The 27,119-nt window shown below is 35.6% G+C and overlaps 4 protein-coding genes across 9 annotated transcripts; 2 read left to right on the top strand and 2 right to left on the bottom strand.

Annotated features, from left to right (window-relative positions):
* Nucleotides 1-226: 226 nt before the first annotated feature.
* On the top strand, nucleotides 227-7,269 carry LOC129288425 (uncharacterized). Of its 5 annotated transcripts, none has more exons than XM_054924986.1 (10): nucleotides 227-493; nucleotides 3,609-4,593; nucleotides 5,285-5,369; nucleotides 5,493-5,588; nucleotides 5,735-5,887; nucleotides 5,987-6,094; nucleotides 6,207-6,326; nucleotides 6,576-6,701; nucleotides 6,797-6,880; nucleotides 6,979-7,269. In XM_054924986.1, the coding sequence occupies exons 2-10, from the start codon at nucleotides 3,629-3,631 to the stop codon at nucleotides 7,102-7,104; spliced, it is 1,863 nt and encodes a 620-aa protein (XP_054780961.1). In that variant the 5' UTR covers nucleotides 227-493; nucleotides 3,609-3,628; the 3' UTR covers nucleotides 7,105-7,269. The 5 variants fall into 5 exon arrangements, 4 of the variants coding, with proteins under 4 accessions (XP_054780961.1, XP_054780963.1, XP_054780960.1 ...); XM_054924988.1 differs by having other exon boundaries at nucleotides 227-552; XM_054924985.1 differs by having other exon boundaries at nucleotides 227-617.
* Nucleotides 7,270-8,583: 1,314 nt separating this feature from the next.
* On the top strand, nucleotides 8,584-12,579 carry LOC129287403 (transmembrane 9 superfamily member 7-like). Its single transcript, XM_054923547.1, has 7 exons — nucleotides 8,584-8,790; nucleotides 9,512-9,676; nucleotides 9,800-9,909; nucleotides 10,098-10,206; nucleotides 10,286-10,398; nucleotides 10,845-10,995; nucleotides 11,089-12,579. Exons 1-7 carry the CDS (start codon nucleotides 8,680-8,682, stop codon nucleotides 12,244-12,246), a joined length of 1,917 nt encoding a protein of 638 aa, XP_054779522.1. The 5' UTR covers nucleotides 8,584-8,679; the 3' UTR covers nucleotides 12,247-12,579.
* A 1,698-nt stretch (nucleotides 12,580-14,277) lies between these two features.
* On the bottom strand, nucleotides 14,278-17,694 carry LOC129288121 (uncharacterized). 2 transcript variants are annotated; one of them, XM_054924506.1, is made up of 6 exons: nucleotides 16,916-17,694; nucleotides 15,603-15,655; nucleotides 15,134-15,221; nucleotides 14,943-15,041; nucleotides 14,623-14,781; nucleotides 14,278-14,527 (listed from the first exon to the last, which is right to left on the bottom strand). In XM_054924506.1, the coding sequence occupies exons 1-6, from the start codon at nucleotides 17,552-17,554 to the stop codon at nucleotides 14,507-14,509; spliced, it is 1,059 nt and encodes a 352-aa protein (XP_054780481.1). In that variant the 5' UTR covers nucleotides 17,555-17,694; the 3' UTR covers nucleotides 14,278-14,506. The 2 variants fall into 2 exon arrangements, with proteins under 2 accessions (XP_054780481.1, XP_054780482.1); XM_054924507.1 differs by having other exon boundaries at nucleotides 14,657-14,781; nucleotides 16,916-17,689.
* A 2,211-nt stretch (nucleotides 17,695-19,905) lies between these two features.
* On the bottom strand, nucleotides 19,906-26,804 carry LOC129288120 (beta-galactosidase 1-like). The gene is made up of 19 exons (XM_054924505.1): nucleotides 26,367-26,804; nucleotides 26,140-26,235; nucleotides 25,916-26,028; nucleotides 25,744-25,810; nucleotides 25,550-25,642; nucleotides 25,245-25,388; nucleotides 25,010-25,098; nucleotides 24,782-24,887; nucleotides 24,599-24,686; nucleotides 23,877-23,995; nucleotides 23,622-23,786; nucleotides 23,141-23,319; nucleotides 22,833-22,942; nucleotides 22,362-22,471; nucleotides 22,105-22,215; nucleotides 21,911-22,021; nucleotides 21,542-21,747; nucleotides 20,993-21,329; nucleotides 19,906-20,548 (listed from the first exon to the last, which is right to left on the bottom strand). Exons 1-19 carry the CDS (start codon nucleotides 26,550-26,552, stop codon nucleotides 20,438-20,440), a joined length of 2,541 nt encoding a protein of 846 aa, XP_054780480.1. The 5' UTR covers nucleotides 26,553-26,804; the 3' UTR covers nucleotides 19,906-20,437.
* Nucleotides 26,805-27,119: the final 315 nt, after the last annotated feature.

Genomic DNA, 27,119 nt, shown 5'->3' with positions numbered 1-27,119 from the left:
AAAATATAATATAATTTGATCAGAATAAAATCTAATTAATAATATTTTTTCAACATTATTCTTTAAAGTGGGAAGATAATTAAAAAAATAAATTTATAAATTATTATTTAATTTTATTGATATAGAGATGCATAATCTTATTTTAAATTCAAGGGAGTGATATTCAGCTCAGCCAGCATTCACCATTGGCGATTTGCGTTTATGACAAACGGCGCGAACTCCCAAAGACACCATTCCCTTAATATTTGATATTTTCTTCTTCCTCAGTTGGATTTTATTTTTCCGTTTTCTTTGTCTCTGTCTTAACTCCAACAAACGCAGGTGCCTCAATTGATCTTCCTTACTCTGTATCAAGCAACCCATCTCGACATCAAAATTGTCTCTTTCCTTTCATTTCTTTACCGATCTGTCCTCCTACTTTTTTGGTGATTGAATCTTATTCTGTTTTTGCGACGGCGTGACTGAGGACGAGCGTTTCTCGAACTCCGGCGTGGTTATCAACTGAACTTTAGTCTAGCCCACTAATCTGTAGTCAAGCCCATTAATCCATCCGTAATCTTCATCGAGAACTACCTGGACGGCATATCTGTCTAGTTTGGTGTGCTAAGCGACAGAATGTGTGTGAAATTGACGATGAAAAAACCCTGACTCTGTTTCCTGTTATTTCATAACTCATGAGACCTGGACTTCATATTTTTCTTGTATTCTCTGATCTTTTTGTTTCAGTCCTTTGATTATTGAGTTTTCTGTTTTATTGTGAATATAGCCATATGATGTTTTATTATGAATATGATTTGATGCATAGCAAGGGTTTGTTTTATACATTTGATCGATTTAGGGCTTTTATCATGTTTTATGATTATGTGGATTATTATCTGTTTGAAATTGACATTATCCAATTTGGTTAGGCCCTATTAAGTTCCATTGCTGTATATATGTATAGAAATTGGCGAGCTACCGAATTGTAGTCAAGATAATTTGAGTATAATCCAGCTTTGGTATGCTAGAATTGTTGGGCTTTTGATAGAATTGAATGCCGAAAATGGTATTGTTATCTCATTTTGCTTTATATAAATTTAAATTTGTATCACGAAAGTTGGTTACCTATTAGTTTTGGTACAAGTCGATAGTTGGATCGGACGAAGGAAGAAGGGATAAGAAGAAGCAAGAGAGGGAGGGAGGGAGGGAGGGAGGGGGAGAGATAGCTGGAGGTTACAGTGGCAGCAGCAGTTGAAGTGGACATGGGTGGTGTTCATGGAGGTTGAAGAAGGAGGAGGATGTACGAGAGAGAGGGGGGGGAGAGATTTAGATTTTTAACAATTACTTAACTTTTTTTTTTGTTTAGGGGTCTATCATAGTCTTTATTTTTTCTTGCATACCAAGTGTGCTTTTGAAATTCATTTCCATTACTTTTCCTATTCTCATTCTCATTCCATTCTAATTCCTTCAAGGAGTCTTTTGTTTCGGGCAATTAGATTTTATATTTCCATTTTATTTTCCTTCTGGTGTTTCTTTTTGGCTCCAAGAAATAGTGGGCACCTTTCCTTTTTGATTATTTGCATCTTCCTTGTTATGTAATTAAAAATAGATGGGAGACTTATTTTTCTAAACTTTTCAATGATGGAGAGGATTCATCTAGTAACTTGGAGGATTTAGTAACTGGTGAAGGAGAACAAAATTTGTCATTCTATCGAAAAATACGTGATAAGGAGGTAAAGGAAGCTCTTAAGAAAATGGCAAATGGTAGAGCTAACGGACCTGATTGTATATCTATCGAAGCGTGGAAATGTTTAGGTGAAGAAGGGGTGAGATGGTTAACTAAGTTATTTAATGTGATTTTACGGTCCAAGAAAATGCCTGATGAGTGGAGGAGAAGTACATTAATTCCTATTTATAAAAATAAAGGAGATATTCAGAATTGTACTAACTATAGAGGGATTAAACTCATGAGCCACACAATGAAATTGTGGGAGAAAGTAATTGAGCACAGGTTGAGATTGGAGACAAGTATTTCTGAGAATCAATTTGGTTTTATGCCAGGTAGATCAACTACAGAGGCGATTTATCTACTAAGGGGATTAATGGAAAAGTATCGTTGTAAAAATAAAGATCTACACATGGTTTTTATTGATTTGGAAAAAGCTTATGACCGTATACCAAGAGAAGTGCTTTGGAAAGCGTTGGAAAAAAAAGGGAGTACGGATTGCTTATATTAAAGCCATACAAGATATGTATGAGGGGGTAAAAACTAGTATAAGAACGTCTAGTGGTCAAACAAAGGATTTTCCTATAAAGATTGGGCTACATCAGGGATCATCTCTGAGTCCTTATTTGTTCAACTTGATTTTAAATGTTTTGACGGAACATATTCAAGAGGAAATCCCGAAATGTATGCTCTTCGCGGATGATATAGTTCTTATAGCAGAGACAAGAGAAGAGGTTAATTGCAAACTTGAGTTATGGAGAGGACATTGGAGTCGAAAGGTTTTCGTCTGAGTAGAAGTAAGACGGAATATTTATATTGTAAATTTGATAAAGGACTATTCGAAAATAATTTGGAAGTGAAATTGGGAGATCAAATTATACCTCAAGTGGAAAAGTTTAGATATTTGGGAGCCATTATCCAAAATGATGGCGAAATCAGTGGAGATATTTCACATAGAATTCAAGCTGGGTGGTTTAATTGGAGAAAAGCTAAAGGAGTTATTTGTGACCGTAAGGTGCCTAATAAACTTAAAGGAAAGTTTTATCGTACTGCTATCAGACCGGCAATGTTATATAGTAGTGAATGCTGGGCTCTAACGGGACAGCAAGAGCATAAAGTTGGAGTAGCAGAGATGAGAATGTTACGATGGATGTGCGGACATACACGTAAAGATAAAATTCGAAATGAGAACATACGTGAAAAAGTGAGGGTGGCACCTATTGAGGAAAAAATGGTAGAAAATCGGTTGAGATGGTTTGGGCATGTACAAAGAAGACCAAGGGAGGCACCAGTGAGAAGAGTGGAACATATAACTTTGAGTCCGATTAAGAGAGGTAGAGGAAGGCCTAAGAGAACACTCTTGGAAGTTGTTGAACGTGATCTCTTAATTAATAATATTTCTAAAAGCTTAATAAATGATAGAGCACAATGGCGTCTTGCAATCCATGTAGCCGACCCCACCTAGTGGGATAAAGGCTTGTTGTTGTTGTTGTTGTTGTTTGCATCTTCCTTGTTATCTGTACAAAACAATGCGTCTCAAAATCAAATTCTTCTATTTTATTTCCCTTCCTAACCAACCCATCCTTGCAATATGTGTGTGTGTTACTTTTCTGTGATTGAATCCCTTCCTAATTCTTTGATAGAACACAATGGCATCATGTAATTTATGTAGTTGACTCTATCTAGTGGGATAAGGCTTCTTGTTGTTTTGTGATTGAATCTAATTCTGTCTTGTGATTTGGCCAGATCAAAGAATTAGTGCGGGATTTTTTGGGTGGGGGGCTGAGTTTTAAAATGTTGATTTTTGTTTGAGTATTCTTGTTTTGTTTGAATGAAATTCATGTTACGGTTTTTGTAGTTTCTAGGGTTTTGTAATGTGTGAATTTCTGGAATTTTTTTCAAGGTATTTGAAGGTAATTGAAGATGTTAGAGCAGTTACTCATATTTACAAGAGGAGGATTGATCCTCTGGACTTATAAAGAGCTTGGGAATGCTCTTAAAGGATCACCAATTGATACCTTGATCCGATCTTGTCTTTTGGAGGAACGATCTGGTGCTGCATCATATAATTATGATGCTCCAGGTGTAGCTTATACCCTCAAATGGACCTTCCATAATGAGCTTGGGCTTGTGTTTGTGGCTGTTTATCAAAGGATCCTTCATCTGTTGTACGTGGAAGATCTTCTAGCTATGGTGAAGCATGGGTTTTCAGGGATTTATGATTCAAAAAGGACAGTGTATCATGATTTTGATGAAACTTTCAGACAGTTAAAAATGGAAGCTGAGGCTCGGGCTGAGGATTTGAAGAAATCAAATCACATTGGCAGGGCTTTACTTAACAGCAAGAAGCAAGGTCTGGGACGGAAGAATGGGCCTGAAGGAGGAAATAACAAAAAGAGTGAAGGTGCTTTGAAAAGTGATAATGGAGATGGTGATAATAACAAAGGCCATAAGATGGAGAATGAGAACTCCAATGACCATATTGTTGCTAGTAAAGAATCTAACTTGGATAGCAGTACTAACGGTAAGGAGAATGCATGCTCTAATCTGGGAGCTTTTGATGTAAATAGGCTTCAGAAGCTTAGGGTGAAAGGAGGAAAGAAGACAGATACTGTTACCAAAGCCTCAAAGGTAGAGCCAAAGAAAAAAATGACGAAGAAAAATAGAGTGTGGGACGAATCACCTCCTGAAACAAAACTGGACTTCACTGATCACGTGGGTGAGAATGGGGAAAGTAACATAGATGTTGTGGCTGCTGATCAAGGTGAAAGTATGATGGACAAAGAAGAGATTCTTAGTAGTGAAAGTGAGGAAGAAGATGGTGACGTGGAGATGAACAGCAAACCTGATGCTAAAAAGAAGGGTTGGTTTTCATCCATGTCCCAGAGGTAAAATTGCTGGCCTTTTGGGTTATTAGATTTCTGTCAAGTTGTTTGAATGCCCTTGATGTTTAATTTATATTGCATTACTCCCATATCATCAAATTTGTCATAAACTAGGTGGCCCTCATGTATTGCATAGGATTTAAGGAATGAATTGCATTGTTAGTGATTTTTATATTTTATATTAATATTTATAGTGTGGAATTGATGTTCTTATGCTTCAAATCACTAAAATTGAAATATTGGTATTTTGTTATGCTTGTACAAATTGTAATGTTATTAGATGTTTGTAGATTTCACATGAAACTTACAAAATGGGTTTAGTTGGAGCAGAGATGAGAAAGAAATGAGAGATGAGTTGGAGTGATAATTATCCTCAGACTTGAAATTGCTCATACTAGCATGATTATTTGTGTATCATCTATATCTATCTATTTATAATATAAATTCTGCAGTGAGTTACAATATTCATAAGTCATAAACAATGCAGCTCGTCTCAAATTTCACGCAAAACATGGGCCTATAATCTAATTTTTTTTTAATAATCAAGGGGCCAATTTATTCAGATGAAAATTTCCTGGTGGTTTATATGCAAATAACTATGCACATAGATCAGTTTATAAATTTTTCTATTTGATTTTATATTTTTCTATACTTCTGTTTTAATATTACTATTCATGCACATTCTTGTGCTCAGTATTGCAGGAAAGGCTAACTTGGAGAAGTCAGACCTGGAACCAGCTTTGAAAGCTCTGAAGGATAGGCTCATGACCAAGAATGTGGTATGTGTTCATATTAATCAATTTTAATTCTTTTTCTTGTTTACATAACTTGTTATTTATCCAGTCCTTTGAATTTTGCCACTCAGCTAATATTGCTTGCAATATGTGGATATGCCCTCGTAGGCTGAGGAGATAGCTGAGAAACTATGTGAATCAGTGGCAGCAAGTCTTGAAGGCAAAAAGCTAGCTTCCTTTACAAGGATATCTTCAACAGTGCATGTTTGTTTCAGTCTTTTTTTTTTTTTTTGTTTTTTGTTTCTATCTGCACTAAAGGCCTCCTTTTATTTGTGTATGCCTTTTTGTTGTTTTTCTTGTTTTTCCTTAGGCCAGCATACTGATAGCATATTTCTAAAAATTCAATGTAGGCTGCAATGGAAGAAGCACTTGTTCGAATTTTGACTCCTAAGCGCTCTATTGACATACTAAGGGATGTGCATGCTGCCAAGGAGCAAAGGAAACCATATGTTGTTGTATTTGTTGGTGTTAATGGAGTAGGAAAATCCACTAATCTAGCCAAGGTGAAGACTTGATGTGTTTTTATTTCTTTCTTATTTTTCTTATGTGGGATATGCTTTCTGACTAGATTGAAATGGTCTATTTTCTGTATCGTTGTGCAGGTTGCTTACTGGCTTCTGCAGCATAACATTAGTGTTGTGATGGCTGCTTGTGACACATTTCGATCTGGTGCTGTTGAGCAGCTGCGGACTCATGCACGTAGACTTCAGGTTTATATTGATTAAACTCCTTAAAGATTAGTAGAATTCTGCTGCACATGTATTAATAGACCATGTCACAAGAAGTTACAGAAAGCTTACCCTGATTGTTTCCACTTTTTAGATCCCTATATTTGAGAAGGGCTATGAGAAAGATCCTGCCATTGTGGCTAAAGAAGCGATTCAGGAAGCTTCTTGCAATGGCTCAGATGTGGTTCTTGTTGATACTGCTGGTCGTATGCAGGTACACTGTTCTAGTTGAGCTCCATGAATTATATTGCATTATTGCATATTAAGTTATATGTGTACAAATGCAAATTGACTTGTTACCATTTTGCATGGTCTCAAGACTCAATTTATCTACTTCAGTTATATTAATTCCTGCAATGTGGAGGATCATTTATGGATGGGATTGTTTGACCTTTGAACCACTCTGGCTTTCCATTTGGAATATGTTTTATCATAAAGCTGCTATGTCATTATTGGTTTTCAGGATAACGAACCACTGATGAGAGCATTGTCAAAGCTTATATACTTGAACAATCCAGACTTGGTCTTATTTGTTGGAGAAGCTTTGGTTGGAAATGACGCAGTTGATCAGCTTTCAAAGTTCAATCAGGTTAAGTCTATGTACTTTCATGTTGTCCAACTTCATTCCCATTGTGCTTGTTTTTCCTATATTAAAGTCATGGAACCGGAGCTATTTTGCTGCAGAAATTAGCTGACCTCTCAACAGCCGCTAATCCCAGATTAATTGATGGGATTTTGCTCACTAAGTTTGACACCATTGATGACAAGGTATTGACTCTTGAAACTGCAAGCGGATGAATGAAGGGTTTTTCCGGGTATATTGATGTTGATGATGATGGTGAATGTTATTTGGATCCATTTGGCAGGTGGGAGCTGCACTTTCAATGGTTTACATATCAGGAGCTCCCGTGATGTTTGTTGGCTGCGGACAGTCCTACACCGACCTCAAGAAACTCAATGTTAAATCAATAGTGAAAACTCTCCTCAAATGATGATGCGGGTTTGGATTTTGTTTGGAATAATGTTCATCGGTCATGAATGTTTCTGTATTTGTTCCTCTACTCATATTTGTCCCCCGTCCGTCCCCCACTTATGGGCAAATTGGGGCTGTGACCTGGAGGCTATCTGGTTTGTTTATTTAAATTATTGTAAAAGTCTCTCTCTCTCCTCTCTCTCTCTCTCTCTCTCTCTCTCTCTCTCTCAATGTTTTAGTGCGAGATAGAAATCGATAGTGTCGGGCAAGCTTGATCTGAAAGGAATTGGTAACTGAGGTTTATAGAGAACGTATGGTTTATAAGCTGTTAGCAGTGCGACACAAGTCCTACTCTTAATTGATGCAAATGCTCGTTAGTGTTACGTTATTATTTCTTAAATGTTCATCTGAAATTAAATATGAATTACAGAACACACGAGTTCCCATTTACAAGTAAGAAAGAGTAAGACTCTGTAAATGTGGACTTTAACGTTCAATACGCAGTCGTCGTCTGGCTTATATTCTCCAGTGAAACTGTAACTCTCATTTGGTAATTCTGAATCTTGGTTTAAAAGCCCTTTTTTGGGGGAAAAGGTCGTGAAGAAGAAGCGGATGTTATTGGTTGGAAAAATGCAGTTCATTATGCCATTTTGTTAATTTATTATGCAAGCATACATGGTCCTAATCTGCCCTAATGGGCTTGCACCTAATGCTGAGAACCTATGTATACCCAAATTTGACAAGGAAAATTAAGAACTTGTCCCCATGATCAAGTATAACGCAGCATCTAAATCAATGGAAAAAAAAAAAAAATCAGCAGTGATTAAATTCTTGGTACAAAGTATGTTTTGCAAAGAGGTGTCCTCAATTACCAACCAGATTAGTTTGGGTTAAAGATTTGGGATACCAAAATTCACACAAAAAATAATAATAAAATTAAAAAGTAAATGAAAAAAAATTCCAATAATTTTCGAGGTTAATACTTGATGCAGTTGTTTTGTAGTCTGCTAGTAAGGTTTTACACTGTAACAGTGTAACATCATTAGTATTTTCATGTGTTTAAACTTTTTTTTAAAACAAAAGAAGAGTTAAGCCCTTATTTTTTCCTAATGATTTTTTTTTTTTCAAAATCAATAGCATGTTTTCTAATTAATTGGTTGGTGTTACAAATTTAAATTTGAACAAATGAACATTTAAATGTATTCTACTTTTTAACAACATAAAAAAATCATATACAGATAAAATTGAAATTAAAATTGATATGTAAAAATTACATATGCATAAAAAATGAGAGAAAAACATAAAATGAAATTAATAGAGATGAACACATTAGAATATCAAATAAATAATTATAGATAATATTAGTGAAACTCTGCGACGCAAAATGTATAATTATGTCATATAATTTCCAAAATAACTTTTTGTGATTTATTATATATATATATATATATATATATATTCTTTGGGGCGTGAACTTGATAAAACTTTTGTAATTTTAGTGTTCGTGTTTTATAAGCAACACATGACTTGCTCCTTCTTTAAGCTTCGTGACTGACTGTCTCGTTTATCCATTCACCCTACAACTCGGAAGATCATGGCTGCGATCTCCGTCCGCACGAGCACCTCCGTCTTCCTAGCTCTCCTTCTCATCTCCTCCGTCCACTCCTTCTACCTTCCCGGCGTCGCTCCTCGCGATTTCCAAAGTGTATGCTCTAATCCTCTCTTTCTCTCTTCCACCTCTTGATTCATGCTTCACTTTCTGTTTCTTCGTCCAAGTTGTAGTCTTTTTACTTGTGGGTTATTTGTAAACCGTCTTCAAATGGTTGGATCTAGGGTTTTAGGTCTGATCTAAGACGTGCTCCTGGCGGTTATCATTCTCATTGTGAAATGGGGGAAGTGAATTTCTTTCGTTTTGTATTCTCCGTTTGTACTACCATTCTTGGGTTTCTCGAATTCATGGTTATCGGGGATGATTTGGTTGTTCTGATGTGATTTGAAAGAAAAGAAAACGGAGTTTTTTCCCGTAGGATATTGTTCTAGAATCTGTTTGTGAAAATGCTAAGAAAAGTGGAATTGCGTGACATCTTTCCTCAGGTTTGAAATCTGGTTAACTTTTTCAGCATGGGTTTACCTTTTGTGGTTCTATGTCATTTGTTACAAATGCTGCCGCCGGCTTATTTTTTAATTTGATGCATTTGAAACAGAACACTGGAGTTTAGTTCAATGGGCAGATTGTTATGGGGTTGTGACCTGAATAGCATTTAGTATGGCTTCAGCTGTCCGTTTAATTGTGCCTTGTTCTTAAAGAAAAAAAATTTGTCATTTGCAAATATTGAACAATTTATTTCGATTTTTTTTTCATTTGATTTGTAGTTATACTTTATCTACTAGAGAATACTAATTTTTTGTTTGCACGATCGGACCAGGGTGAAACCTTGTCAGTCAAAGTGAACAAATTATCATCTACAAAAACTCAGCTTCCATATGACTACTACTACTTAAAGTATTGTAAACCCCGCAAGATTTTAAACAGTGCAGAAAATTTGGGTGAAGTTCTTCGAGGTGATCGAATTGAGAATTCAATATATACGGTGGGCATCTATATTACCTAGTCCTTTTAAAATTTTACAGGGACAATGACGCCTTGAGTTTTAGTTACTATTGCTTCTTCTTTGGTGATGTAAAACTGAAGTATGAATTCTTTTTTTCCCCAGTTTGAAATGAGAAAGGAGCAGTCTTGTACTGTAGCATGTCGTGTAAAGTTGGATGCTGAATCTGCAAAAAATTTTAAAGAAAAAATTGATGATGAATATCGTGTACACATGTAAGTGGTGAATGAATGGAAGCTCTTCTTTTTCTTTCTTTTTATTTGAATTATCCTTGCCAATTGCATGGTTGTCTACATGTTCCTGCTGTTTAGTCCCTGGATGATGCAAAGTTACTTTATGAGGCAATGTGGACTGTGCTGTCTATTTTCATGGTTTGGTTGATCCACTTTAAAGGGACATGCAGGATTTTGGATAATCTTCCCGTTGCTGTTCGTAGACAAAGGAGGGATGGAAGTCAATCGACAACATATGAACATGGTTTTCGTGTAGGGTTCAAAGGAAACTATCAAGGGGTATGACGTGTAATGAATTCATGTTATACAAATATCTCGTACTTTAATTAAAAATCTTACGGAGTTAATTTTACAACAGAGCAAGGAGGAGAAATATTTCATCAATAACCACTTGAGTTTCAGAGTCATGTACCACAAGGATCAAGACAGTGATTCTGCTCGTATTGTTGGGTTTGAGGTTACACCTAACAGGTGCTGTTCTTTACCCTCTAGGGTAGTTTTGTATTCATTGTCCTGGCATAAAATGGTTGAACTATTGTTTATAATTATAATGATAAAGATTGTTGAAGCATCTCACCCTCATTTTATGAGTATGAAAGTTGTTTCAGAGAAAGCACAATTAAATGGCATAAGTCTAATAATCTTACTTTCCAAGAGATGCTGATTTTGTGTAAAGATAAGATATTGTCATAGACATCTTAAAAATGGGCTTTTTGCATACTCCCATCCTCATTACTGTTGAGTGTCATAATTTTATGCATTGTGTTCTTGTTAACAGTGCTCTCAAGCATGTTTCCTTAGGTCCAGTTAGATCTTCCTTAAATTGATGTTGTCTTTGGCTGCTGCCTTGATGAATGTCAAATAATTACTAGACATGTTTTCTCTCTTCCTCATACGAGCCCTTTAATTGTAATCAGCATTAATCATGAATACAAGGAGTGGGATGAGAAGAATCCACAGGTTGCTACATGCAATAAAGACACCAAGAATTTGATGCAAGGCAGCACTGTTCCACAAGAAGTTGATGCCAACAAGGAAATTGTATTTACATATGATGTTTCCTTCAAGGTATCATTGATCAAGTTCTTGGTCACTCTTATCCTCTTCGACCTCAGTCTTTGATCTGATATTGTAAGCAATGTTTGTTGGCATTTTTGTTAGGAAAGTGAAATCAAATGGGCATCACGATGGGACACATACCTTCTAATGAATGATGATCAGATCCACTGGTTCTCCATCATTAACTCTCTGATGATTGTTCTTTTCCTTTCTGGAATGGTGGCAATGATCATGATGAGGACACTTTACCGAGATATTGCCAATTATAACCAGCTAGATACCCAAGATGAGGCCCAGGAAGAAACAGGATGGAAACTTCTCCATGGAGATGTGTTCAGGCCACCAGTCAATTCAAATTTGCTCTGTGTTTATGTTGGCACTGGTGTTCAGATATTCGGAATGACACTTGTGACTATGATATTTGCATTGCTAGGATTCTTGTCTCCTTCTAACCGAGGGGGTCTCATGACTGCCATGGTTCTATTGTGGGTTTTTATGGGTTTGTTTGCTGGCTACTCCTCAGCACGTTTGTACAAAATGTTCAAGGGCACAGAGTGGAAGCGGAATACCTTAAAAACTGCATTCATGTTTCCAGGCATTCTTTTTGCAGTCTTCTTCGTGCTGAATGCTTTAATTTGGGGAGAGCAATCCTCTGGAGCCGTGCCTTTTGGAACAATGTTTGCTCTTGTCTGCTTATGGTTTGGAATATCAGTGCCCTTGGTCTTTGTGGGTAGTTACTTGGGTTTTAAAAAACCAGCTCTTGAAGACCCCGTGAAGACCAATAAAATTCCTAGGCAAGTACCTGAGCTGGCATGGTATATGAAACCCGCCTTCTCTATTCTTATTGGAGGAATTCTACCATTTGGTGCTGTGTTTATTGAGCTTTTCTTCATTCTGACATCAATATGGTTGAACCAGTTCTATTACATTTTTGGCTTCCTTTTCATAGTGTTTGTTATCCTGCTGCTCACTTGTGCTGAGATTACCATCGTGCTCTGCTACTTCCAACTGTGCAGTGAAGACTACAATTGGTGGTGGAGATCTTACCTCACTTCTGGGTCCTCTGCTCTCTACCTTTTCCTCTACTCCAGTTTTTACTTCTTTACCAAACTGGAGATTACCAAGCTGGTCTCAGGCATCCTTTACTTTGGGTATATGATAATTGTTTCATATGCCTTCTTTGTCTTGACGGGGACTATTGGCTTCTATGCGTGTTTCTGGTTTGTTCGCAAGATCTACTCATCAGTGAAGATTGACTGATTTAGATGCAAATAGTGGACAACCGCAAGATGAAAATGAAAATCTGAGAAGCTCTATGAGTGAGGACTGGGAACAGATTTTCTTGCCCTCTCTTGAGAACCCCTTTTTGGTGATGTTGGACAGTTAGGGTTGAAGAATCTGCACTCTGCTAATTTGTTACACATTTCACATATCTTTGTACCATTCTGAAGTATTGAGATGTCTGCATATCTTTTATATGTCTGTAACAATGTAATGACAGTATCCATGCGTTTTATGTTTACCTGACTCTGCGAAAAAATGCAAAATGAGAGGAAAAGTATACATGATCTTTGGTTCCATGTCACTGCTAAATGCTTGTTTTGACCTGTCTTGTCATGCCAAGATGCCATTCATCTATAGAAAGTGCCCTCTCCAATCTCAATTCGATATTTTTAATTGAATCGTATAAATTGAAAAAAGTCATTAGAATTAGTTAAGAGTATTGATTGCGTTAATCATTATTATAACATTTTCAAAGAATTAAAATTTGTTTGCTTGTATCCTGGTCTTTTGGTCTTCCAGTATAATTTCAGTTTCAAGGAAAAACGTTGTAGCAATTTTCCCTAATTTTTACTTGTGAATCTATAAGTCATTTATGGCATCCGAAAAAATTAGTTAGATGTGGCCATTTTTTAAAAAAATAATAAATAGTATTTGGCTAAAATTTGAGATATCTTGTATTAAAGGCTAAATAAACTTTTTTTAAAAAAAATGTCTTTGTTTTTGGAGTGAACCAAAAAAAAAGTCTTGTATTAAACATTGGAGGAGTACATCTTTTGGGAGTAATGATTCGTCACATAACACAAAACCAACCACTTAAAGAAATAGCTCGATTGCCAGGGGGTTTAGGCAGTAGAAAGAGCTACCTCCTCATAATGTGAAACCAAAGTTTAAATTTTGTTTGAGAGGTGCTTATATTTAATATTTATGAGTGGAGGTATGTATATTTAATACCCAACCATTTTTTCAATAGAAAAATACTTATGAGTTAGGTTGAAAATAGGCTATGTCAAGTTACACTTTGATTAAATAAGTTTAGTCTGTATGGTAGGTCGGAGACTTGAACATAATTTGAAGCTTGTATAAGATTTTTTTTACGGCTCAACTAAATTTACTTAAAGTCTGTCATAACTCGAAAGCCTATTTAAAAGTCTACTTGAAAATATTTTTAATCTTTATAATTATTTTTTAAAATATAAGGATCAATATTTAAGATATTAAAACTTCAAAAACTAAATTATAATAGACAAAGTTTAGGAATTAATTTATAATCGAGTCAAAATTTTAAGTATTAAATTATAACAAGTCAAAATTGAGAAATTAAGTTGCAACTAAATTAAAACTACAATGACCAAATAATTAATTTTATTTAGTTTTAAATATATTAAATATGCTCTAAGATTATTAATGTTTATATAACTTGATCTAATGTATAATAATTAAAAAAACTTACCAACCATAACACAATATAACAACAAAGTAACAATATTAAAATTAATATATAAGTTTAATTTGATTAAAAACATAACTAAAAATAAATAACATACTGATTAAAAATTAAATGATGAAACTAATGCGACATATGTGTGTGTAAATAAAACGACCTCATCTATTTTATCAAATAAGCTCAATCAAAAACCTAAACCTAGTTAATAAATAAAGTGGCTAAGTCTAAAATAAACGATGCTAAAGATCTTAATAAAAGCCTAGCTTATTTCCAACCATACTAGTCATCAGCAATTGAAAAAACTCAGATTATTAAAAGAATTATGCTCCCACAAACACGCACAGCACGCGCGCGTTATGTACTGAAGAAGCTCTACCAAGATTTAACAACTCTGAGCAGTGGACGTTACGACTGTTTAGGGACAGGACGTCGGAACAGCCTCTTGCTAAAGGCAATTCCCCCACCCTTTTTTCCCCCTGGATTGCACCTGAAGCTTCAAAAGTTTTGCTGCTGCTACATATTTTCAAGATTTCTTCTTTTATTACTTTTGAGACGAGAGATAATTTTCATCCACTAAATTTTTCTATTTCATTTCATTCCATTATATAGTCTACGTGCCAAACGGAAGTTCAAAGATTTTGTTTCATCTATTCCACAGAAAAGAACCAAAATGAACACTTCTGTGATGGACGGTACAAGATTACAGACGTGGGATTTAAGATCTACATGTTAAACTAACAACAGTTACAGTTAGCCAGCAAAACACTCGTCACTCATTAGCTTGAGCACTGCCTAGATTTTGCAGCTTTTTGCCTGCACAAGTATAGAAAGAGTAATGATAGTTAGCAACTACCATTAAGGATAGAAATAGAACGGAGACACAAACGTTCCAAAGTATAAAAGTCGACCTTGGAAAATATCGAAATAGGAAATGCAACTGACCAAAATGAATCCTTTTTTTCTTGTGCTAATAATTCTTCAAACGAAATGTCAGAAAACTCATTGTCTTCGTTCTCCTCAAGCTCACAGGATTTTGCCTTCTCCATGCAAGCTCCAACTTCAAGCATCTGTAAGGGCAGAGGATTGCACAATCAGCATTGTTTGCAGCAATGTTTAAAAGAACATTTTCAGAGAGGATTTTTTTTTCCCATCTCCTTTAAAAAAGAGGGGCGGGGGTCTAATAAGCCACAACAGATGAATAGAAAAGTAGGAGACTACAGGGCTATACCTTCTTGTAAGCTGGCGAGAGTTTAAGCTGTTCTTGAAGCCAGTTGTAAACAAAAGCATCCTCCTCTAATCGCTTTTGTTCTAGTTCCAGCTTGTATATCTGAAATATTAGAAACATGGTTACTCGATGGAAGTGACTGCATGCTTGAGATGTAAACTTTTTCTTTTGGGATATCTTGCAAACTAACAAACCTGTTGACGAAGGCGGTCAAAAGAAGACCTGTCTGCCTTAAATAATAGCGCCTTCGTGATAACAAACTTGCGTTGGATTGTATCAGCTCTAACATGGCAAGATAAAAAAGTAATCAGAATAACAGGGGAAATTAAAATATTTCTAATTTGACAAGAATTGGAAGTCACTCATAAACTAAGAGCTTAAATTTGAATTGTGGACGTGAAAGAACATGATGCCATACAATACAAGTCAGATGCTTCAAATGATAAGAGAAAGTCACAAACACCAGAAAGTCAATTATACTAAAATTTAACCTATCATAAAGATTGGAATACATGTATAATCACAATCAGATTACTGACTTCCCTATGGTTGCAAATGTGCCACCTAGGAAGGACGCTATGATAATATCTTGAATTATTTTTCAAGTACAAAGGAAATACACAAATTCTATCAAAGTAGCATTTTTAGAATAAGTAGACGTACTTGTGCTGTAGCTCATTCCTAGCATCAACCAAACTATTAGCAAACTGTACCACCTGCATCACAAACGAGCAGGTTATTTAACTCATAAGGTGATAAAACTGATCCCAGCATCGCATTATGAAATAATCTATACTTGGAAAATAGCATGTAACATGAAGAGGAAAATCTTTCATCTTCTAAAGACAACATGCTTAACTGCTGAATTTGCTAGAACCGATGAATGTCTGACCAGATAACAGTTCATATTTTGATAGATCTTGGCATTTTCATTTGAAAGACTTGAAAATGAATCTTGAGCCCTCAATTACCCCATTAATTAACAATGTACCAAAGTTAACTTAGGAAATGATCCTGATTCATTTCAAAGCAATACAGAAACTTCTGACGTGCCTCGAACACATGGCACGTTCTGCCACTCTGGCTATACTTATCATCTCAATAATGTTTGGAGGCTAGATTTTGGGAAGGACGCAATTGGTGACAAAGAATACTTGGTGCCATTAATTTTTTGGAAGTAGGATGGCTGTTCCATATCCTAAAACAGGTCATAGCCTAGTTTGTTTTTCTGGATTTCTCAAAACATGCAAAATATCTTGTTTTCCTTGCATAATCTTACATACAAGAGTATATTTATAGCAGAACAGCCCTGTCTGCCAATCTATGTGGCATTTGATGAATTGACAATACTCCCTATAATATAGAGTTAGGTAATGTTACCAAATATTGATCAATTTACATTTTATTTCTATGCATATTTGCATCGTATTAATAGCATACCTCCGAAAATCATGACCATGTACTCCCTAAACCTACTCATCCAAATTCCCAAACTACTTCTGCAAAATTTCAAACAGGTGATAGGTCACCCCACCCACATCACCCAATACGAAGTTCATAATCCTATATTATAGAAGCCAAAAAAATGTTGCCCAATTGACCTAACCAAATAAGCCAAGTTGATTTTAGGACAATTGTCATTGAATTGCTTCACTTTTGGAATTAGTCCAATTGCAAAATAACAGTTGGACCACCAAAATAAAAAATATCTTGTGATTCACTTCAGATAATAGTAAAACCTACAAGGCAATTCATCTTCGCATTGCAGATATACAAACAAAAAGTTGTAAAAACATTATCACAAGGTTTCTGAGCTGCATAATTTCATCTAACAACAAACTAACTCCTTCCAAAATGAGAAACGGATTTCTAGATATGATAAGATATTTATTCTTAATTCAAAAACAACAGCTTTGAATATATATATATAATAAAGTACGATGAACAATACTACAGTGACTCGAACTGGGTATAACCTGAGGTAATGTCAATTTCTTGGACTCGTGGCATTTGACAAGCTCATCATACTGTTGTTTGATCTTCCTCTGCATAGGGCTACTAGAAGAGGTGAACGGGTACAGGCAAACGGATTCCGACCGAACCCCGGAATCCGAACCCGAATTCGCTCGCAACCCATCGCCTCCATCTTCAGCCATTGAATTCACTTTCTTCTTCTTCGCCTTCCTCTTCTTCTTCTTCCCGGTTTGGCTCTCATCCGTTAAGTCTCGATTCGGGTCATCGTAACCTTTATCGTCGAGCACACTGGTCCATTTCGTAGAATCGGAGGGCAAGACCTCGAGTAAGAGCGAATGGGTCGGGTTGATTTCGTCGGGTTGCCGAACTCTGTCCACAGCCTCCAACGCAGAATGCTTCCCACTCGACGCCGGCTCGCAGTTCGTATCCGAATTCTGGGCCGTCCCCTTTGGTTCCGTTCTCAACAGCTTCTTATAAACAGAGAAAGCAGCGAAGATGAAAGAGAGAAGGGAAGCGGAGAAGATGAGGAGGACAAAACAGAAAGAGGAATCGTGCATTTGGGGATGATGACACGGAGGAATGATTGACGGTTTAGAATGAAAGAAAGGGAAGATATGTGAGGAAGGTGAAGAAGCGGCCATGGAAGACGGAGAAGAAGAAGAAGAAGCGTGTCATTGAGAGGGAGGGAACAAGGAAAGTAGAATTGTGAAAGCAAAGTAATGGAAAATTCTGCAGCGAGTTTAGCCGCTTTCAAGGTTCAATTTTGATCTGTTTCCTACGGTTCGGGGTTAAAGTGGTGACGGTGGGCCATTTGCCACATCTCTGAGATTAGGAACGGCAACTTTTTTTTAATATGGTTTTTTATTGTTTAACAGAAATCAATCATTTTTCTGGAAAAAAAAAAATATCTTGCAGATTTGAAGAGTGAATTCAGCTAAAAAGAAAAAGAAAAAAATGAATTGAACAGTTGAGTTGAATGGAGGATGTTTCACCATCTTCTTTGGATTACATTTGGCTGTACTTTCATGTGAACCTGTACTTGTTTTGTTTTTTTAATGGTGAGCACACATGAGAATGGAGAATCACAGTTTTGTGTGAAGCCATGATCCAATCAAAATTAGCTTCCAACAAGATTTTCTAAAAAATTTATAAATAGTTATAAATAAAAATGTTCGTTGCAAATCAAAAACCACATCTAAAACTTAAATGTCTTGTATACTCTTAGAGTTTGTAATTGTCAATATCATCAAATAATTTTTGGGACATAGCTTTCTTTCTCCTAAAATGAGAATGAATAATATGATTGAATTCCAGGTCAAAAAATAATATGATTGAATATATTCTATTTTCTAACATTTCATTGCAAAATGATATCTTTTTTTTCTTATTAAATTTAAAATAATTATCATACTGGTTATATACATAGAATTATGTAAAATTAATTTTGATAAATAAAAGTCAAATAATTTGTAATCTTCTGTGTTAATTTATTTGATATGTTAGACTAAGTCAAAAATCACCTTGAGCTAGTCTCAAATTATGCGAATGTGATCTTGAAACTTTTTAACCGACATGATAATTATTTTTCATTCAATTAATGGATCAATGAAAATCATTCTCGAAATGAGATATAAAATGTGAGTTCATGAATTTGTCCAAATGTAAAATGGATTGTATTTATTCATGGTTATTTGTATGTATTCAATCCCAAATCTGCCTGGTTGAATCGGTAAATTATTAAACTAATATTTTAATAAATTCAATAAATTAGTTTATTCATGGTCAATCTAAAATACTTTGTTCATAATCTAAGACAGATCATTAACTTTTAAATTAATATCTCAATTGATTTGATGACAGTTCGATTTTCAATGTCTTGATTTAATGTGCAACAAATTTACATTAGATTACAAGTAATAGAATAATGTAGTAAAAAATTGAGATTTTTAAATCCAATTTGGTTGGGACTAAATTATGTATGTATTGAAATTTTTATTTAAATAAATTATAAGTAGAATTTTTTTTTAACTTTGTATCTTTCTTTTAAATTTAAAAATTAAAATCATTAAAAATATTATACATGAAATCTAGGTTGTGTGGATTCCCATATCTAGCATCTACTGATGGAACAAGAAAACAATGGTTGAGGCAGAAAAGGACCCAAACTACTTGTGTATGAGAGTGTTCCATTCACACTAGAAAATCACAATATCATAGCATTGACGTCTCTGAATCATTAATTTTGTTATTAAGTAAAATCAGTAGTTCAGTACTATATCCTGATTAGCAGGCAAATAGCTGATAGTGATATCATTTCCTTAGCCTCAGTTGACCTTCAACCTAACACCTATTCTTAAATTAATATCTCTGCTGATTCATTAATCATTATGTATGCATATATGCACGCGCAAAATTTGTATACACTTCTCATTGACCTTGATATCACTGATATAGCAGGTTGCCCAATTCTCAAGTCAAGAGTTCACTTTAGATTGCTTTCTTTTTACATTAAAACAAAAGTTAATAAAAGTACGGTAAAAGAAAGGCTAAAACATTACAACATAATCAAAGAAAGAGACTAAATATAAAGTAGAAGAAATCCTCCTGAACAATTTGAAAAGATGATGTTGGAATTTATGGAGCAAATGATTAATGTGCAGGATGATAGTGTCAAATTTGAGGCTTGCGAATGCTACTGGATAGAACATGTTGTGCACAAAAAAGAATTGATACACCAAAGAAAAGACCTTAAACAGATGAAAAGAAACTTGGATGAGTCTTGAAACTCGTTTTCTCGCCAACTTGTGGCTGATGAATTGGGAGTTGAAGCTGATTGCAATTAAGCAAGAAGAGTTTCGAGTGCTCTTTTTTGCTCATCATTATAAACATACACGCCATTGTCATGGCTTTTTTATATTAATTTTATTTTGAAGTATTAATTACTTCATGGATTCTTCTTTATAAAAGTGGTGTGTCAATTAACAAAAAGTAATAATTCAATTCAACAACCACATCAAGATGAAGTACCTTATCTTTTTACCTTGGGAAGTTTCATACAAGAAAGAAGAAGCAACTAGATTGCTTTCAGAAAATTACAAAAGGGAATTAAAAAGATTACAGGAAGCAAGAGGCTTCACTTCAACACCGAAACAAAGAATGGAAAACATTTACACATGGACTCAATTACTATCGTCTCAATGTGCATCTACCAGCAACAGATTCTTCACTTCACTTCTTAGCCTTTTGAAGTAGGCAGAGAATAGAATATTAATACTTTATTTACACAAATCCACAATCATCTTATCAGCAATCTCCCTAGAGGCTTTTCAACTAAGGTGTGTTGTGTTTCTTCTGCAACTTCACCTTGGTAAAGCTAAGTTAATCAATGCTTGTGGATCGTCTTGTAGTGTGGTAGTAGGCTTAGTTTATCCCCAAAAGATCCGTGAATTCTCAAAAAAATAATAGTAATGATCAATCTAGAATCTTCATTCCCTTTTTTGTTTTTCTGGGAATAATCAGCATCATCAGGTGCAAATGGCCTCCACTGAGAGTTTCTTCATGACATTTGGACATGGATCTCCTCCAAAATTTTCAGGCGACACAGTTACTTTGCATGAGTTCTGGCCAACACACTTCTGCAAACAGCAAACTCAATGATGAATAGTGAAACAAGTAGGAATTTAAAGGAAAAAAAAAGGCTTAGAGGGACAGCGAGCTAAAAGGATCACATGGCCTTTAGAATCATAGATTTTGCCAATATGCTCTCTTTGTGGTCTTCGCAAGTTTGGCTAAGACAAGAAACTGATAGCAGAATCTATTGTTTCTATTTGTTTGCTCTGACAGACGCAGGAAATGGGAGCTTCAAAACAAGATTTGACAATAAAAAGTGTTTTCTTGAAAGACTGGCCGCGGACTGATAGCAGTTATAAAAGTACTTATCGGATGATACGGTTAAGCACCAAAAATTTCTTTGTAAATTACTTGTTGAAAAACTGATTCTTACATGAAAAGAAATTTAAGTAGAAATTGAAACCATGGCCAAAAAGACACTAAAAGACAGGGCGAAGAAGAATTAATACCTTTTGAAAGGCATCGTATGACTTGTGCGCATGGCAGCTTCCTTCGTGGAAGTTTCCACAGGAGCCCATAGGAGTACCAAAGCTAGCAAATTTGATGGAAGAGATTTTCTGGCCAGGGCCACACGACAAATGAGCTTTTGGTCTCATTGGTCTGCTAGATTTACCAGAAGCTTGCATCTGATAGCTTATGAGATTTGGCTGCCACTCATAAATATCAGCACATGCTCTATCTATATCCCTTCTAACCAAAAAGATCCCATTGGGGTCTCCACCCATCTCTTCAAACACAACTAGTAAGTTTCCAGTTGGCTTCAGCCATGATTGAGGAACATGATACCTGAAATCATTACTCATTAGTTAAGTTTGCTGACAGTTCCTCATGAGCATTTCCTTTTTCTGTAATTTATTCATTCTGCCTTTAAGTTTCTCCGAAGTTTTACTCATGGCTGAGATTAAGAGATTTTTGAAACTGTAGGGACTAAGGTACAAACTTTTGAACCTTAAGAACCGACACAATAAGTTTAACTTCAGTGAAAGTTTGTTTCTCACCATCTTTGAGAAGCCTCGCCACAGTTGCTTCTGCATTTCTTCTCATCATAAGTTCCAGCATAATCACAGTCACCACAAGTTCCAGAGGCTTTATAAGCAGGCCAGTAGCGACCGAGGCTCTGTCCATTTATCCAAACTTGACCTTTGCCCATGCTGCCCATGTCTAAAGCCAATGGTGCAACTCCACGTGGGGCATCAAAAGTTGTCTGTAATGATATTAAAAGGACATGAAGTTATATCATTAACTATTAGTACTATTAATGGTTACTAGTGATAGTAATTAAAGAGCGAATGCCACGAAGTTAAGAACAGGTTAATAAAATCAAGTTTTTTAAGCAAAACCAAAGCTTGAGTCTTTGTGATCCTCACTTTGTACCAAGTTAATGGCTGTCTTCTTGAAACCCAATATCCCTGAGTCCACTCAATTGAGGAACTTCCACTGAGAGAATGAAGACTCAAGTCTTCACCTTTAAGACCAATCTGAAAGAAGCAAAACCTCCAATGAATCTTAAGAAAAATCCAGCAACAAGAGACAGAGAGCATACAAACATCTCTAAAAGAACCTTGTAAGACCATTTCTGCCATGATAAGTCCCTTTTCCCCTCATTGAGACCGTCTAACGAAATTGGGCCAAGAACACCAGCATTCCATCTTTCAAAATGAGGACCAACATTCTGTATGCCAATAAAAATCTCATTTAGTCGAGTTCACAACCCAGCTATATTACTGGAAAATCAAAGTAGTGTGGCCATATATTCTTCAATGCATGGTATATTATATATATATATATATATATATAGAGAGAGAGAGAGAGAGAGACCGGCAGTCCAACTGCAACACTTAGAAGGGAGATTTTGTTAACACCAGCTCTTAGTTTCACGCTCTGACTAAACGTGAGCTTTGGGAATTCTAAACTTCCGTATGCCGTTCCTGACCATAAGAATAAGTTTAATATGGTCAACAAAACAATTATAAGCTCAGAATATAAAAAAGTGTGGCAGAGAAGTTGCTAAAAGCAAGGTAGGGAAGAACAGCTAAATCAAGGGCTTTTCATCAAGCTTGTAAAAAATATTTAACTTGATAACATACTGAACAATCAATGCTATGCAAGTTCTAATTCTATGAATTACCCAAAAGCATACATCAAGTGCTTTTAGTCGCACAAAAAAAAAAAAAAAAACTTGGATCTTACCGAGAAAAGTACATATTGGAATAATTTTTAAATCCTTGATATTGTTCACAAAAAATGGACAAGTGTTGTTAGCTTGTAGATAAAAATTATGATGCTCACCTGCCAGCTGACCATTGACAAAAGCATGCAAAGCATGTCCAGCGGACAAGGCTTTAAGAACAGGATCCTTTCCATTTCTCAAAAAACCTTCATTGGAATTAATCACAACACTGAAAAGAAAAGGAACAAATAAGTACTGAAAGCTGAACAACAACAACAAGCCTTATCCCACTAAGTGAGGTCAGCTATATGGACTGAAAGCTGAACAGGAAATGAAAAATAAGGCTTGTTGTCAATTAAGTATTCTAGACAAAGATTGTAAGGAAAATAAATGGAGAAAGCTAGTTGTAGAGTTATCAGTTACTTACTCTGTGGAGTACCATAGGTAATCAGATGCATCTCTTGTTGTATTTATCTGCTCCAGCAAGCCAGATGTTGTGAAGGTGCTATCATCAGTAGAGGCTGTTTCTTCATTGAACGCTTGCCAAGAAAGTCCGCCATGCATAGGAACACGAGTCATTTTCATCAGTGCACTCTGAGACCCAACCTGATCAGAGATACTTTATATTTCATTTGCTGAAAGTGACATCCCTAGAGTTCTTGGAAAAGAATACCCCATCCTTCATTTCATTGTAGATAAAATTTAACCAAATAAAAGATTTTATTTATAAATATAAATCTAATAAAAAGCTGCACATAGCAACCAAGAACTATCAACTGAAAATTACTTTCAGTGCACTAAAAATTTATACTTGGTCAGCTAGCCTAGCTTTTCTGTGATTAATATCTCTGTTATAATTGACCTATCTAATCATATGAAATAAAAAGCCATTTAATTTGTTTTCTCACCCTTGCAGTGTTATAAGCAGTGTTCTTGCAATCAGGAAGAATGCTTATAGACCATGGAGGTAAATTGTAATGCATATGTCCGAATGACACAGTTGCAAAAGATCTTGGGTTATAATTTGCAAGGAATGCAGCACAAGCTCCTGACTTTGATTTGAAGACATGAGCCTGGAAAAATAGTTAAAAGAAATTTATTAGTTATGAAGCATCTTTTTTTAAGATGTGTAATTTTGAAAATACTAAATTAAATTATTATACCTCTTGATAGCTTCCAAGCCGTGATACAGTAGGATCTGCAGATACTAAAGCAGGTTCACAGAGTTTTATTGCACTGTGTAAATCCTTCAAATGGCCCCACTTTGGCTGTCTAACCAGTCCTGCATGGAAAAGAGATGATGTTACTCAAAATTTTATGCAAAAAAAGAAAAATAAGCAAGGTATACATCTTAATGACTTTACTTTTCCTTGGGTGTATATGCATGGAAGAGACTAAGTAGACCACTGAAAAGGAATGGAGTCAACTAGACATGTGGGATATTCCACAAGTAGAATGGTCAACTATATTCATTTTGCATGTTACACAAATAGACAAACCCAAATAGTGGCTGATGGAAGCCATCAATATTATATTTTCACGGTCACAAATCAACGGATGGGTTCTGCTCCCACAAATCATTAAAGATGGCATTTTGGAGCATGACATACTAAAGTGGAATTACAGACCACATTATTTATTCCCAAGGGTCACCAAAAAAAAATAAAAAATAAAAGCTGAATAAAAACAAGTTCCAATTTTCGGTTTATGTTGGTTATAATAGTGGGTAACATTTTACTGCAGGATGCCTTGGACAGTTCTACCAACCATGTTACAGAATTAATCTCTATTTCTTGTCACGACTGAATTGAAAGCTCTAAAAATAAAACACATCAGTGGTTATGGCTCAAATATAGGATCAGGACTTGAAATCCTCCGTCTATACCATATTCATCGATAGGTGCATCATAATCATAGCTTGTAGCAATGAATGGACCACCAGCAGTTCGACCAAAATTTGTTCCTCCATGGTACTGGAATGAAAAAACAGAGAGATTTAGTTCAGTAGTTTAAAAAAAATTAAAAAAAAAAATCTATTGATTATTGAGTTCATGGATAACAAATATACCATGTAATAGTTAACAAATGATCCTCCTTTCTGTATAAACCTTGCAACTGAGAATGCCAAGTCTTCAGCCGGTCGGTGAGGAACTGGACCTCCAAACTCAGTATACCTGCATGCATAACATGCAGGAAGTGAACAATTAGATTGCTTCTCTGGCCTTTATGTCTCACGTTCTCAGTAAAACAAGAAGAAAATAATAAGGAGCCAAATCAAGCAACAAATTTATTATACCAGCCAGTCCAAGCTTCTGTCCACATCTTTGGTTTATAGGCCTTATTTGGAGAGAAATAATCACAATAGAAGCCGTTGCAAGTGTTAATCTGTCAAAAGTTACAGTGAAATCAGAAGCTTAAAACGTAAAAACATAAGAGTTATAGTTTCAACTTTCTAGCATGAAGCTCAACGATAAACAACACAACTTAGATGATGATGATGATGATGACGAAAACAGCTGAGCTGCACTTACAATAGGATCAGGAGCATCATCTTGCTTGCACATGACCCATGGAACCCCTGTGCCAAGTCCTACAGCCATATGAGCTGCCCATTGGGTATAGGTTTTACCAGGAGCACCAATTTCATACTCCATGGGTCCATATTCATTTTCAATCTGTACACCAAAGATTGTTTTAAAATACAACTTTCAGGGGGCACTTTCTCCTTTCCTCTCAAGGAAGAACAATAACAATTTTAAGAAAAACATCTGGTCGACTAGATATTCTAAAACAAGTGATTAGGTTAAGCAAAAGGTAAAGTGAATGTTTTGTCTACCTGGGAAAGAATTATCGGACCGCCCTGCGACTCAAATAACCTTTCTGCTTTCATCATATTGACGATCTTGCTTGTGAATTTTTGCATTTGGAACTTCATCATGGCAATACAAAAAATAAATAAATAAATAAAATAGCCAAGTAGAAGATTTTTTTTCAGCGATTCTTAAAGTATAGGGATGAGCGTTGTCTCACCTTGAAAGGCCCATTGTCTGTTCTGAAGTTGATGCCTGGAATGTACTTCAGCCAAACAGGAAAACCGCTACAAAGAGATCAAGTCTATTCGGTTTAGACATTTTTAGTTCAGACATGAAAACATTTTTTCTTTATCTGTCAAAAAAGTAAACCAAAGTTTCCCATCCATTACCCAAAATTCCACTCAGCACAGACATAAGGGCCAATCCTCAGATGAACATAAAGGCCTGCCTGCTTCACCAACTTTATGAACTTCACCAGATCATAGTTACCTTCAAAGTAATACTAAAATAAAGAAGGAAAAGAAGTAAACAAATTGGTTGTGATAATTACTATGCCCACATAAAAATGCACTGTTAAACACTGAAAGCAAAAGTAGTTTCGATGATTGATTACTTTGCCAGGTGAAGGTTCATGACCATTCCAGAAAACGTAAGTCTGGATAACATCCAAACCACCTTCCTTAGCCTTCTGAATAAGATCTGGCCACATCTGAAACCAGAGAAAAAGATAGAAACTTTAGGTAACCATTTGATAAAAACAGAGGGAAACTACGGACAAGCTTGAAATGACGAAGAAGTAGAGAGATTGACAAAGCACATTTCAGAGTGATAGTGAAATACCTCAGGTGTACTTCTAGGGTAATGAATGGAACCAGAGAGGAGAATCCTTCTTTGGCCATTGATAGTGATGGCTTTCCGATCATAAGATACAGAGGCTCTAGCAGAACCAATAAGTGAACTTGCTAGAACAAGAATCATCAGCACATTCCACATTATAATGAGCTTGAAGAAGCCCATGAGTACCATGAACAATAATGACTAGAAAAAAAAGTAATGTTGTTCTGCCTCAGCTTGGTAAAGCACTGGTTTTTTTTTTATTATATGCTTGTTGGATGGCCTTTTCCTTCTTTTCTTCACACTTCTTTTCCTTGTGTGAAATGGCGATTGAAGAGAAGAAAGCTGAAGAAGGAAAGTGAAGAGAGAAAATACGAAAGTGGTGTTCAGAGAGAGGGAGAGTGTTTTAATTTGGACAAAGTTCGAAAAGAGATGAATTTTGGTTTGGCTAAAACGGAGGTGCTTTGCAGCTGCTTTTAAACACCGCCGGGTGAAGACGCTGTTGAAGGGTTCGGAAAGAAAGTGGGACCCATTCCTTGCCCTTTACTTCAACTGACGCGGAACGCCAGCCAATGAATTTCTTTTTTTTAAAAAAAAATTATATTTACCAGTATTAATTTGTTTGGTTTAAAACTAAGTCCATATACTTTTTATTTTCTTGGCCAAAATATACTTTTATGTTAAATATTGATATATTTTTATTCAAATAATAAATAATTTTAATTTTAAATTAATATATTAATGTGTGAGTGTTTAGGA

The sequence above is a fragment of the Prosopis cineraria genome, unplaced genomic scaffold (genome assembly GCF_029017545.1).
Source record: "Prosopis cineraria cultivar Desert tree isolate PC_DT_omini unplaced genomic scaffold, ASM2901754v1 PC12, whole genome shotgun sequence".
Lineage (NCBI taxonomy): Eukaryota > Viridiplantae > Streptophyta > Magnoliopsida > Fabales > Fabaceae > Prosopis > Prosopis cineraria.
The sequence above is the reverse complement of the archived record's forward strand: the minus strand, read 5'-3'. Positions and strand labels throughout refer to the sequence as shown.

Excerpts from the sequence above, each read along its gene's own strand:
- LOC129288425 (XM_054924986.1), top strand. The coding sequence starts at position 3,629 with ATGTTAGAGCAGTTACTCATATTTACAAGAGGAGGATTGATCCTCTGG. Across the intron at positions 5,370-5,492 it reads GGCTCATGACCAAGAATGTG|GCTGAGGAGATAGCTGAGAA; the intron begins GTATGTGTTCAT and ends ATGCCCTCGTAG. Across the intron at positions 6,702-6,796 it reads AGCTTTCAAAGTTCAATCAG|AAATTAGCTGACCTCTCAAC; the intron begins GTTAAGTCTATG and ends ATTTTGCTGCAG.
- LOC129288120 (XM_054924505.1), bottom strand. The coding sequence starts at position 26,552 with ATGGTACTCATGGGCTTCTTCAAGCTCATTATAATGTGGAATGTGCTG. Across the intron at positions 23,996-24,598 it reads TGCACCTATCGATGAATATG|GACTGGTTAGACAGCCAAAG; the intron begins GTATAGACGGAG and ends TTTTCCATGCAG. Across the intron at positions 21,748-21,910 it reads AGCCATTAACTTGGTACAAA|ACAACTTTTGATGCCCCACG; the intron begins GTGAGGATCACA and ends ATATCATTACAG.
- LOC129288121 (XM_054924506.1), bottom strand. The coding sequence starts at position 17,554 with ATGGCCGCTTCTTCACCTTCCTCACATATCTTCCCTTTCTTTCATTCT. Across the intron at positions 15,656-16,915 it reads AGAAATTGACATTACCTCAG|GTGGTACAGTTTGCTAATAG; the intron begins GTTATACCCAGT and ends TTTGTGATGCAG. Across the intron at positions 15,042-15,133 it reads TTGACCGCCTTCGTCAACAG|ATATACAAGCTGGAACTAGA; the intron begins GTTTGTTAGTTT and ends CTAATATTTCAG.
- LOC129287403 (XM_054923547.1), top strand. The coding sequence starts at position 8,680 with ATGGCTGCGATCTCCGTCCGCACGAGCACCTCCGTCTTCCTAGCTCTC. Across the intron at positions 9,677-9,799 it reads TTGAGAATTCAATATATACG|TTTGAAATGAGAAAGGAGCA; the intron begins GTGGGCATCTAT and ends TTTTTTCCCCAG. Across the intron at positions 9,910-10,097 it reads GATGAATATCGTGTACACAT|GATTTTGGATAATCTTCCCG; the intron begins GTAAGTGGTGAA and ends AGGGACATGCAG.